Source organism: Vulpes lagopus, chromosome 5, assembly GCF_018345385.1.
Source record: "Vulpes lagopus strain Blue_001 chromosome 5, ASM1834538v1, whole genome shotgun sequence".
NCBI classification, from domain to species: Eukaryota; Metazoa; Chordata; class Mammalia; order Carnivora; family Canidae; genus Vulpes; species Vulpes lagopus.
In genome coordinates, this window is record NC_054828.1 from 28,239,442 (window position 1) to 28,251,745 (window position 12,304).

Here is a 12,304-nt window from a genome sequence, read left to right on the forward strand (position 1 = left end):
TCACTCTTGGTTGTGAAGTTGACTTCCTTCTCGACTCAATGTTTCTAATGATTTGCCATCTAGGTACTCATTTGTCAGTAGGATGCTTATTTCTGTGGAAGGAGAAATGACAGTTGTATAATTTCCTAATATATGGGTTTTTAAAATCAAAATGCAAAAGGGTCACACTTATCTCTCAATTCGGTCATGGCTGAGGGCTAACAAATGGATCATATTTCAGAGAATACTAATTTGTCCTGGTGGGTTCTCAGGCCAAGATTCATTTGCAATTACACTAAAAACCAATGCATAGGTAAATATGACCCTATCATTGTTTTGCTTATCGACTTCATCCTATATCCATTTGAGATCGCTCTCCATAGAAGAATGAAACACTCATTCTCTCATTCCTCAGAAAACACATTTTTAAAATGTTAAATGAGAATGTCATTAACCAATGATTGTTCAATATTGCTCTCATTAGACTTCCTCCAAATTATACAAAAGAATCTTGATCAATATTTTAGTTTCTGATAGTTTGATTTGTGGTTCCTCCATTCTGTATGAAAAACCAAAATCCCTATTAAATCCTGTTTAGTTGTAGGTACACATTTTCAAATTAATATTTGGAGTTTTTAATATAATCCTTATATAAACTTGGACTTTTAAATGAAAAGAAATATTAGTTGAATTGGCGGCATCTAGAAGGAAGGGTGTTTGGGAATGAGCTAATTAAATGTCTAAGAAATCATACTCTCTTTATCATATAAGCCCTTTACGAATCATGCATGGAGCAGACCTAGGGACTATGACAAGTTAATTGAAACAGAGGAAAAGACATCACAATGATCAGCACTAGAGAACACAAGGTTAGATTCAGCTATGATGGAGTGTATACTTGTCACTCAGTTACTTCCTCCTACCTCGAGGATAGATTGTATGTATCTGTGTGGTTAGCTGGGATTTATTAGTTATCAACTATTTGAAATATAGCAAAAAGTACTACAGGACTTAAACTCTTAGAAATTTACTACTTTAAGAATAAGTATTTTATCAATAGTAATAAAATCTGAGTGGAAAAGTCTTATTTTCCTCACATTTAGGCCCCCAAATGCTGACTATATGGACCAGAGAGGGGTTCTTCAGATGTGCCACCTGGGAATGAAGGGAAGAAAATAAACCAGCTGCGAAATATTAGATTTTCAAGTTCAAACCCTGGAGTGGCAGCAAGCACTATGCTAGCACCAAAGTTATGTGAACCACTTGTATATTAAACATCCAGGCACAGTAATTGCAAATTTCAGTCTAAGAAAATACAGTTCACTATAGTAAGCAGACCTGATTTACAAGGAGTTCCTGAACAGGAAGCAATCCCAACCCAATTAAAAATGATTTGTTTCCAAAAAAAAAAAAAAAAAAGATTGGTCTCCCCCCCAAGTGTTTCTACACCCAGTTCTTTTAGGAGCAGACACACTGGGCAAAGGGAGGCCATCCTGGGCTTCCTGACATAGAGACCCTCTCTGGCTTGCCTCTGTCACTTGAAGTGTTCCAGTTGCTGGAAGCAGAAAGGCCATCTGTCCTCTCACTGCAAGCTGAGCTCTTGAGGGTGGACATCTGGCTTCTGAGCAGGCTAGTTTTGGTGGATTCTGTTGGTATCAAAAGGAAAGGGGTTAAAGGAATTTGGGACAAAGGAGAGACTTTATTAGATGTACCTATTTCCTTGGATCCTTAAAAAAAGAGTATAGTTTCCAAACCTCAGAGGACAGTTCTGCTACCAACCAATCACTGCAGTAAAGGCTTGTTCCACTTATCTGAGCTCAAGCTCTGCCCCTCTTTGGGACAGATATACTTCCTAGCTCATTCAAGTCGTTGGCAGAACTTTTTTCCTTGCAGTTGTGAGACTGCTGTGAGTCCTTGCTGGCTGCTGGGGTGGGGGGTGGGGGAGGCTCTCAGCTCCCTAAGCACCTATGTTACTACTCAGGTAGCCCCTTCATCTTCAAGCCAGCAATGGCACACTGGATTCCCCTCATGCTTCAAGTTTCTTTGACTTTCTTTTCTGTCATGGGCTGGAAAAAGCCCCTCCTTTTAAGAGCTCATGTAAGTGTACTGGGCTCTCCTAGATATGTGTGGCTTAAGGGCAACATAACATAACCCTAGGAGTGATTTCTCACCATGTTCATAGACTGCAGCCCTTTAACTAGCAAATAGATACTCATCAAATACTAACATTTAATCTGAGTGTTATACAGAAGGTAATGAGCTTGTACCAAGACATCTTGATTATTTTTCACATGTGATTACAGAAGCCACATTAATTGTAAGTGTGTTGTGTATTTCACAATTTGGAGGCACAAGTACCTAGGGTGTATGTAGTACTCATCAATGGAATGTGTCCTTGTTTTCAACAAAAGGCACTTAACCTCTCCTATAAGAAACTAGATAATTAGGTGGAAGATGAGCTAGTCATCTATAAATTGTCTCCCTTTTGCACAGAAAGTTAACATCAGTGGTCTCTGTACATAGAGATAGGACTGTGCTATTTATTATTCATTATTTTTCTAGGCAACAACAGGGTGAAGCCTGTCTTGGTTGCCTCTGTAACCAGGAATTAAGATGGGTAAATTTCATTGGGAGCTATGTCTGTGAATAAAAGGCATAAATTTTATGATCCACATAGGAAGCTGAACTCTGGCAAGGCCACGTTGACCAAAATTGTTAGGTAAAATAATAGGTATGACAAAATGAAAACAAATTTAGCTCCCAAAGTCTCCAAACATAAAAAATAAACAACTGTACTATTCCCAAACCCTGAAAAAAACAAAAAAATATTTATCTGGCAGTGGATTCAAGCACTTAACTACTCCCCAAGCTCTGCAGTCAGTCACTATATTTCATTACTCTTCTAAGTGAAGAATTGAAACAGAACAAAAATTCAGGACAGGGACATCTATCAATAGCAACAATCCCAAATCTAAGTGAAATGGTGGAAGTGACAAAGGCCATTAAAATGTTTAGGACAGAGGAGAGGCAAGATGGTGGAAGAGTAGGGTCCCCAAATCACCTGTCCCCACCAAATTACCTAAATAACCTTCAAATCATCCTGAAAATCTACGAATTCGGCCTGAGATTTAAAGAGAGACCAGCTGGAACGCTACAGTGAGAAGAGTTCGCGCTTCTATCAAGGTAGGAAGACGGGGAAAAAGAAATAAAGAAACAAAAGGCCTCCAAGGGGGAGGGGCCCCGTGAGGAGCCCGGCTGAGGCCGGGGCGAGTGTCCCCAGGGCAGGAGAGCCCCGACCCGGAGGAGCAGGAGCTGCATCAACCTTCCCGGGCGGAAAGGGGCTCGCAGGGAGTTAGAGCAGGATCCAGGAGGGCGGGGATGCCCTCGGGCTCCCTGGGGCAGTAACAGAGGAACTGCGCCCCGGGAGAGTGCGCCGAGCTCCCTAAGGGCTGCAGCGCTCGGCGGGACCCGGAGCAGCTCGGAGCGGGAGCAGCTCGGAGGGGCTCGGGCGTTGGCTCAGCAGAGGGGGCTGCGGGGCGGGAGCGCGAATCCAACAGCGCAGGCCCCGGGGCACAGGGCGCCGGGACACAGCCCAGGATCCGGCCTCCCCCAGGGACAGGCAGAGGCTGGGAGGGCCCAGGACAGCCAGGACGCTCCTGCCCCGAGCTGAACAGATCAGCGGCCCCGCCCCGGAGCCTCCAGGCCCTGCAGACTGCAGAAGCTGAAGCCAGGGCTCCAGAGCTGGCCTCTGGTTGTTCCTCCTGGGGCCTCACGGGGTAAACACCCCCCACTGAGCCCTGCGCCAGGCAGGGGGCAGATCAGCTCCCCCAAGTGCTCACACCTGAAAATCAGCACAGCAGGCCCCTCCCCCAGAAGACCAGCTAGACGGACCAGTTCCAGGGGAAGTCAAGGGACTTAAAGTATACAGAATCAGAAGATACGCCCCCGTGTTTTGTTTTGTTTTGTTTTCTTTTTTGCTTTTTGATTTGTTTGCTTCCCCCACCCCCTTTTTGTCTTCTCTTTTTTCCTTTTTTTCTTCCTTTTTTCTTTTTTCTTTTTCTCTTTCTCTTTTCTTTCCTTTTTTTTTTTCTCTCTCTCTCTTTTTCTCCTTTTCCCAATACAACTTGTTTTTGGCCACTCTGCACTGAGCAAAATGACTAGAAGGAAAACCTCACCTCAAAAGAAAGAATCAGAAACAGCCCTCTCTCCCACAGAGTTACAAAATCTGGATTACAATTCAATGTCAGAAAGCCAATTCAGAAGCACTATTATACACCTACTGGTGGCTCTAGAAAAAAGCATAAAGGACTCAAGAGACTTCATGACTGCAGAATTTAGATCCAATCAGGCAGAAATTAAAAATCAATTGAATGAGATGCAATCCAAACTAGAAGTCCTAACTACGAGGGTTAACGAGGTGGAAGAATGAGTGACATAGAAGACAAGTTGATGGCAAAGAGGGAAACTGAGGAAAAAAGATACAATTAAAAGACCATGAAGATAGATTAAGGGAAATAAACGACAGCCAGAGGAAGAAAAACCTACGGTTAATTGGGGTTCCCGAGGGTGCCGAAAGGGCCAGAGGGCCAGAATATGTATTTGAACAAATCATAGCTGAAAACTTTCCTAATCTGGGAAGGGAAACAGGCATTCAGATCCAGGAAATAAAGAGATCCCCCCCCCCCCAAATCAATAAAAACCATTCAACACCTCGACATTTAATAGATAAGCTTACAAATTCCAAAGATAAAGAGAAATCCCTGACTTTTATGGGGAAGAGTATTAGGGTAACAGCAGACTTCTCCACAGAGATCTGGCAGGCCAGAAAGGGCTGGCAGGATATATTCAGGGTCCTAAATGAGAAGAACATGCAACCAAGAATACTTTATCCAGCAAGGCTCTCATTCAAAATGGAAGGAGAGATAAAGAGCTTCCAAGACAGGCAGGAACTGAAAGAATATGTAACCTCCAAACCAGCTCTGCAAGAAATTTTAAGGGGGACTCTTAAAATTCCCCTTTAAGAAGAAGTTCAGTGGAACAATCCACAAAAACAAGGACTGAATAGATATCATAGTGACACTAAACTCATATCTGTCAATAGTAACTCTGAACGTGAATGGGCTTAATGACCCCATCAAAAGGCGCAGGGTTTCAGACTGGATAAAAAAGCAGGACCCATCTATTTGCTGTCTACAAGAGACTCATTTTAGACAGAAGGACACCTACAGCCTGAAAATAAAAGGCTGGAGAACCATTTACCATTCAAATGGTCCTCAAAAGAAAGCAGGGGTAGCCATTCTTATATCAGATAAACTAAAATTTACCCTGAAGACTGTAGTAAGAGATGAAGAGGGACTTAAAGGATCATACTTAAGGATATGATACTTAAAGGATCTATCCAACAAGAGGACTTAACAATCATACTTAAAGGATCTATCCAACAAGAGGACTTAACAATCCTCAATATATATGCCCCGAATGCGGGAGCTGCCAAATATTTAAACCAATTAATAACCAAAGTGAAGAAATACTTAGATAATAATACACTTATACTTGGTGACTTCAATCTAGCTCTTTTTTTTTTTTTTTTTTTTATTTATGATAGTCACAGAGAGAGAGAGAGAGAAAGAGAGAGAGGCAGAGTCATAGGCAGAGGGAGAAGCAGGCTCCATGCACCGGGAGCCTGACATGGGATTCGATCCCAGGTCTCCAGGATCGTGCCCTGGGCCAAAGGCAGGCGCCAAACCGCTGCGCCACCCAGGGATCCCAATCTAGCTCTTTCTATACTCGATAGGTCTTCTAAGCACAACATCTCTAAAGAAACGAGAGCTTGGGGATCCCTGGGTGGCGCAGCGGTTTAGCACCTGCCTTTGGCCCAGGGCGCGGTCCTGGAGACCCGGGATCGAATCCTACGTCAGGCTCCCGGTGCATGAAGCCTGCTTCTCCCTCTGCCTGTGTCTCTGCCTCTCTCTCTCTCTCTCTCTCTCTCTCTCTCTGTGCGACTATCATAAATAAATAATAATAAAAAAAAGAAACGAGAGCTTTAAATGATACACTGGACCAGATGTATTTCACAGATATCTACAGAACTTTACATCCAAACTCAACTGAATACACATTCTTCTCAAGTGCACATGGAACTTTCTCCAGAATAGACCACACACTGGGTCACAAATCGGGTCTGAACCGATACCAAAAGATTGGGATCGTCCCCTGCATATTCTCAGACCATAATGCCTTGAAATTAGAACTAAATCACAACAAGAAGTTTGGAAGGACTTCAAACATGTAGAGGTTAAGGACCATCCTGCTAAAAGATGAAAGGGTCAACCAGTAAATTAAGGAAGAATTAAAAAGATTCATGGAAACTAATGAGATTGAAGATACAAGCATTCAAAATCTTTGGGATGCAGCAAAAGCAGTCCTAAGGGGGAAATACATCGCAATACAAGCATCCATTCAAAAACTGGAAAGAACTCAAATACAGAAGCTAACCTTACACATAAAGGAGCTAGAGAAAAAAACAGCAAATAGATCCTACACCCTGCAGAAGAAGAGAGTTAATAAAGATTCGAGCAGAACTCAACGAAATCGAGACCAGAAGAACTGTGGAACAGATCGACAGAACCAGGAGTTGGTTCTTTGAAAGAATTAATAAGATAGATAAACCATTAGCCAACCTTATCAAAAAGAAGAGAGAGAAGACTCAAATTAATAAAATCATGAATGAGAAAGGAGAGATCAACCAACACCAAGGAAATACAAACGATTTTAAAAACATATTATGAACAACTATACGCCAATAAATTAGGCAATCTAGAAGAAATGGATGCATTACTGGAAAGCCACAAACTACCAAAACTGGAACAGGAAGAAATAGAAAACCTGAACAGGCCAATAACCAGGGAGGAAATAGAAGCAGTCATCAAAAACCTCCCAAGACACAAAAGTCCAGGGCCAGATGGCTTCCCAGGGGAATTCTATCAAACATTTAAAGAAAAAACCATACCTATTCTACTAAAGCTGTTTGGAAAGATAGAAAGAGATGGAGTACTTCCAAATTTGTTCTATGAGGCCAGCATCACCTTAACTCCAAAACCAGACAAAGACCCCACCAAAAAGGAGAATTACAGACCAATATCCTTGATGAACATGGATGCAAAAATTCTCAACAATATACTAGCCAATAGGATCCAATAGTACATTAAGAAAATTATTCACCATGACCAAGTAGGATTTATCCCCGGGACACAAGGCTAGTTCAACACTCGTAAAACCATCAATGTGATTCATCATATCAGCAAGAGAAAAACCAAGAACCATATGATCCTCTCATTAGATGCAGAGAAAGCATTTGACAAAATACAGCATCCATTCCTGATCAAAACTCTTCAGAGTGTAGGGATAGAGGGAACATTCCTCAACATCTTAAAATCCATCTACAAAAAGCCCATAGCAAATATCATTCTCAATGGGGAAGCACTGGGAGCCTTTCCCCTAAGATCAGGAACAAGACAGGGATGTCCACTCTCACAACTGCTATTCAACATAGTACTGGAAGTCCTCGCCTCAGCAATCAGACAACAAAAAGATATTAAAGGCATTAAAATTGGCAAAGAAGAAGTCAAACTCTCCCTCTTCTCCAATGACATGATACTCTACATAGAAAGCCCAAAAGCCTCCACCCCAAGATTGCTAGAACTCATACAGCAATTTGGTAGCGTGGCAGGATACAAAATCAATGCCCAGAAACCAATGGCATTTCTATACACTAACAATGAGACTGAAGAAAGAGAAATTAAGGAGTCAATCCCATTTACAATTGCACCCAAAAGCATAAGATACCTAGGAATAAACCTAACCAAAGAGGTAAAGGATCTATACCCTAAAAACTATAGAACACTTCTGAAAGAAATTGAGGAAGACACAAAGAGATGGAAAAATATTCCATGCTCATGGATTGGCAGAATTAATATTGTGAAAATGTCCATGTTACCCAGGGCAATTTACATGTTTAATGCAATCCCTATCAAAATACCATGGACTTTCTTCAGAGAGTTAGAACAAATTATTTTAAGATTTGTGTGGAATCAGAAAAGACCCCGAATAGCCAGGGGAATTTTAAAAAAGAAAACCATAGCTGGGGGCATCACAATGCCAGATTTCAGGTTGTACTACAAAGCTGTGGTCATCAAGACAGTGTGGTACTGGCACAAAAACAGACACATAGGTCAATGGAACAGAATAGAGAACCCAGAAGTGAACCCTGAACTTTATGGTCAACTAATATTCGATAAAGGAGGAAAGACTATCCACTGGAAGAAAGACAGTCTCTTCAATAAATGGTGCTAGGAAAATTGGACATCCACATGCAGAAGAATGAAACTAGACCACTCTCTTTCACCATACACAAAGATAAACTCAAAGTGGATGAAAGATCTAAATGTGAGACACGATTCCATCAAAATCCTAGAGGAGAACACAGGCAACACCCTTTTTGAACTCAGCCACAGTAACTTCTTGCAAGATACATCCAAGAAGGCAAAAGAAACAAAAGCAAAAATGAATTATTGGGACTTCATCAAGATAAGAAGCTTTTGCACAGCAAAGGATACAGTCAACAAAACTAAAAGACAACCTACAGAATGGGAGAAGATATTTGCAAATGACATATCAGATAAAGGGCTATATCCAAGATCTATAAAGAACTTATTAAACTCAGCAGCAAAGAAACAAACAATCCAATCATGAAATGGGCAAAAGACATGAAGAGAAATCTCACAGAGGAAGACATAGACATGGCCAACATGCACATGAGAAAATGCTCTGCATCACTTGCCATCAGGGAAATACAAATCAAAACCACAATGAGATACCACCTCACACCAGTGAGAATGGGGAAAATTAACAAGGCAGGAAACAACAAATGTTGGAGAGGATGCGGAGAAAAGGGAACCCTCTTACACTGTTGGTGGGAATGTGAACTGGTGCAGCCACTCTGGAAAACTGTGTGGAGGTTCCTCAAAGAGTTAAAAATAGACCTGCCATACGATCCAGCAATTGCACTTTTGGGGATTTGTCCCAAACATACAGATGCAATGAAACGCTGGGACACCTGCACCCCGATGTTTCTAGCAGCAATGTCCACAATAGCCAAACTGTGGAAGGAGCCTCGGTGTCCATCGAAAGATGAATGGATAAAGAAGATGTGGTTTATGTATACAGTGGAATATTCTTCAGCCATTAGAAATGACAAATACCCACCATTTGCTTCAACGTGGATGGAACTGGAGGGTATTATGCTGAGTGAAGTAAGTCAATCAGATAAGGAGAAACATTTTATGTTCTCATTCATTTGGGGAATATAAATAATAGTGAAAGGGAATATAAGGGAAGGGAGAACAAATGTGTGGGAAATATCAGAAAGGGAGACAGAACATAAAGACTCCTAACTCTGGGAAACAAACGAGAGGTGGTGGAAGGGGAAGAAGGTGAGGGGTGGGGGTGAATGGGTGACGGGCACTGAGGGGGGCACTTGACGGGATGAGCACTGGGTGTTATTCTGTATGTTGGTAAATTGAACACCAATAAAAAATAAATTTATTTAAAAAAATGTTTAGGACAAGTAGCAAGTAGCATTTCTAGCAAAACTCAGGTTTATTGGAATGGGCAGACAGGCTACACAAGCGGCCTGATATAGGAAGCCTTTATGTTCACATGAGCCTAAGATATTCCTCCCTTGTACAGAGATACCACAACAAGTGGACAGATCATGTAAGACTGATCCATCTAAGGCAGGTGGCCCATACCAGGAAGTCCCTTGGCCTCTATATGTTCAAGGCTTTCCTTTCCTGCCCAGAGGCAAGAATGCACTCAAAAGATAGTCATGGGGGGCAGCCCCGATGGCCCAGTGGTTTGGCGCTGCCTTCAGCCGGGGTATGATCCTGGAGACCCAGGATCGAGTCCCATGTCGGGCTCCCTGCATGGAGCCTACTTCTCCCTCTGCCTGTGTCTCTGCCTCTCTTTCTCTCTCTGTCTGTCATGAATAAATAAATAAAATCTTAAAAAAAAAAAAGAAAAAAGATAGTCGTGGGGAAGCTACTACCGTTTTTCCCCACTGAGAGACATCAAGCCTCCTGCCCTGAAGAAACTCCTGAGGCTCCCTTCGGTAGTACCAGCGGGGACCAGCAGTAGCTTGAGACCAGCAAACCAAGCACCAAAATAATACCACAGAGGCTGTGAAAATTAAATTACTTTTGGAACCACAGATCACAGAAGCAGGCTAAGGTCTATGTGCTAACTTTAAATAGGGAAACTACTTCCTAAAATAAAAGATTTAAATAGGATCCAGAGTCCCTTACATAATAGACAAAATGTTCAGGACAATATAAAAATTACCCATCATTGCAAGAACCACAAAAATCACACCTTAAATGAGAAAGATAATCAAGTTATGCCAGCAGAATGAATGATGAATCAGAAGTTGGAATTATCTGATAAGGATTTCAATGAAGCTGTCATAAAAATGTTTCAACAATTAATTATAAATTCTCTTGAAACAAATGAACAAATAGAAAATCTCAACTAAGAAACAGAAGTTATAAAAATTTCCAAGTGGAAATTGTAGAACTAAAAAATAAAATAAATAAAAAAAGTTGTTGGATGGGCTTAGTAGTGGAGCAGAGATGACAGAGGATAGTATCAGAGAACTTGCAGACAGACAGAACAATATAATTCAGTCAATTTAAACAACAAGAAAAAAAAAACACTGACAAAAGATAAGCAGAGACTCAGACACCTGTAGGATAATAACAAAATATCCAACATTTATATCATCAGAGTCTCAAAAGGACAGGGAGACAGAAAGTAGAACAGGGAGACTTTTTGAAGAAATACTAGATGAAAACTGTCCAAATTTGGTGAAAGACACAATGTACAGATTCAATAAGCTGAACAAACACGAAGCAGAATAAACCAAAAGAAATCCATGCCACGATGCATTACAGTTAAACATCTGAATATTAGAGACAAAGAAAAAAAATCTTGAAAGTAGCCAGAGAGAAAGGACACATTACCTAAGGGAACCCCAGTTTGAATGACTGACTGAAAATTTCACATTTAAAATGTAGGGGGTCCCAGAGAGAAGACTCACGATTTTTCAACTACAAAAAGGAAAGAACAACTGAAAATTCTAAATGTGGTAAAATTGTCCAGTTGTCCTTCAGGAATTAAGAGAAGATAAAACCATTCCTACGAAGTTGAAAGATAAAAATAAAAAACACTGTAGCTAGCAGACCAACCCTTAAATGACTGAAATAGAAATTATAACACTACCCGATACTTAAGACAATGCTATTTAAACATGGGAAATATAAAGAAATTCGAAATTTCCTAAATTGAAGTAAGATTTCCACACTGAAAGTGGCTAAATGTTGACACTAGTAGACTTTTATAAGCCCTTATGTATGTGTCATACTCAAAGAAACAATTACAAAAATCATACAAAGAGGTAATTTTTTTTTAAACTCCAAGTAAACGAACACATAATTTAAAAAATGTTCAAGTAACCTGAAGGAAGGCAAGAAAAAAGAAATAGAGGAACAAGACCAATGAAAATAAGTAAAAAATAATAAAATAACAGAAGTACTAACCTATCAACTATTACTTTAAATAGAAATAGTCTAACACTATTAATCAAAAAGTATATAATGGCAGAGTAGATAAGAGAACACTATTTGTTTGTTTGTTTTTGTTTTTTTTTTTAATTTTTATTTATGATAGTCACAGAGAGAGAGAGAGAGAGGCAGAGACACAGGCAGAGGGAGAAGCAGGCTCCATACACCGGGAGCCCGACGTGGGATTCGATCCCGGGTCTCCAGGATCGCGCCCTGGGCCAAAGGCAGGCGCCAAACCGCTGCGCCACCCAGGGATCCCCGATAAGAGAACACTATTAAACTATATGCTACTTACAAGAAATTTACTTTTTTTTAAAAAAAGATTTTATTTATTTTTAAGATTTTTACTTATTTATTAATGAGAGACACACACAGAGAAAGAGAGAGAGAGAAGCAGAGACACAGGCAGAGGGAGAAGCAGGCTCCATGCAGGGAGCCCAACGTGGGACTGGATCCCGGGTCCCCAGGATCATGCCCCAGACCGAAGGTGCCGCTAAACCACTGAGCCACCCCGGCTGCTCAGATTTATTTATTTTATTTTATTTTTTTCGGATTTATTTATTTTAGAGGCAGACTGTGTATGTGTATGCAGAAGCATAGGAGGCAGGGCAGAGAAAGAGGGAGAGAAAGTCTTAAGCAGACTCCACATT

At 40.9% G+C, this 12,304-nt stretch overlaps 1 protein-coding gene across 7 annotated transcripts in view; it reads right to left on the reverse strand.

Annotated features, from left to right (window-relative positions):
• VWA3B (von Willebrand factor A domain containing 3B) overlaps positions 1 to 12,304 on the reverse strand; it is a 205,380-nt gene that overhangs the window by 65,660 nt on the left and 127,416 nt on the right. For all 7 annotated transcript variants that reach the window (XR_005988108.1, XM_041757342.1, XM_041757338.1 and 4 more), the window contains 2 exons: positions 1,509 to 1,625; positions 5 to 92 (listed from right to left, as the gene is read on the reverse strand). Coding sequence is in view for 6 of the 7 variants with exons in the window: in XM_041757342.1 (XP_041613276.1) it covers positions 5 to 92; positions 1,509 to 1,625 (205 nt within the window). In the remaining variant the exon portion in view is untranslated. The remainder of the gene's footprint in view (positions 1 to 4; positions 93 to 1,508; positions 1,626 to 12,304) is intronic.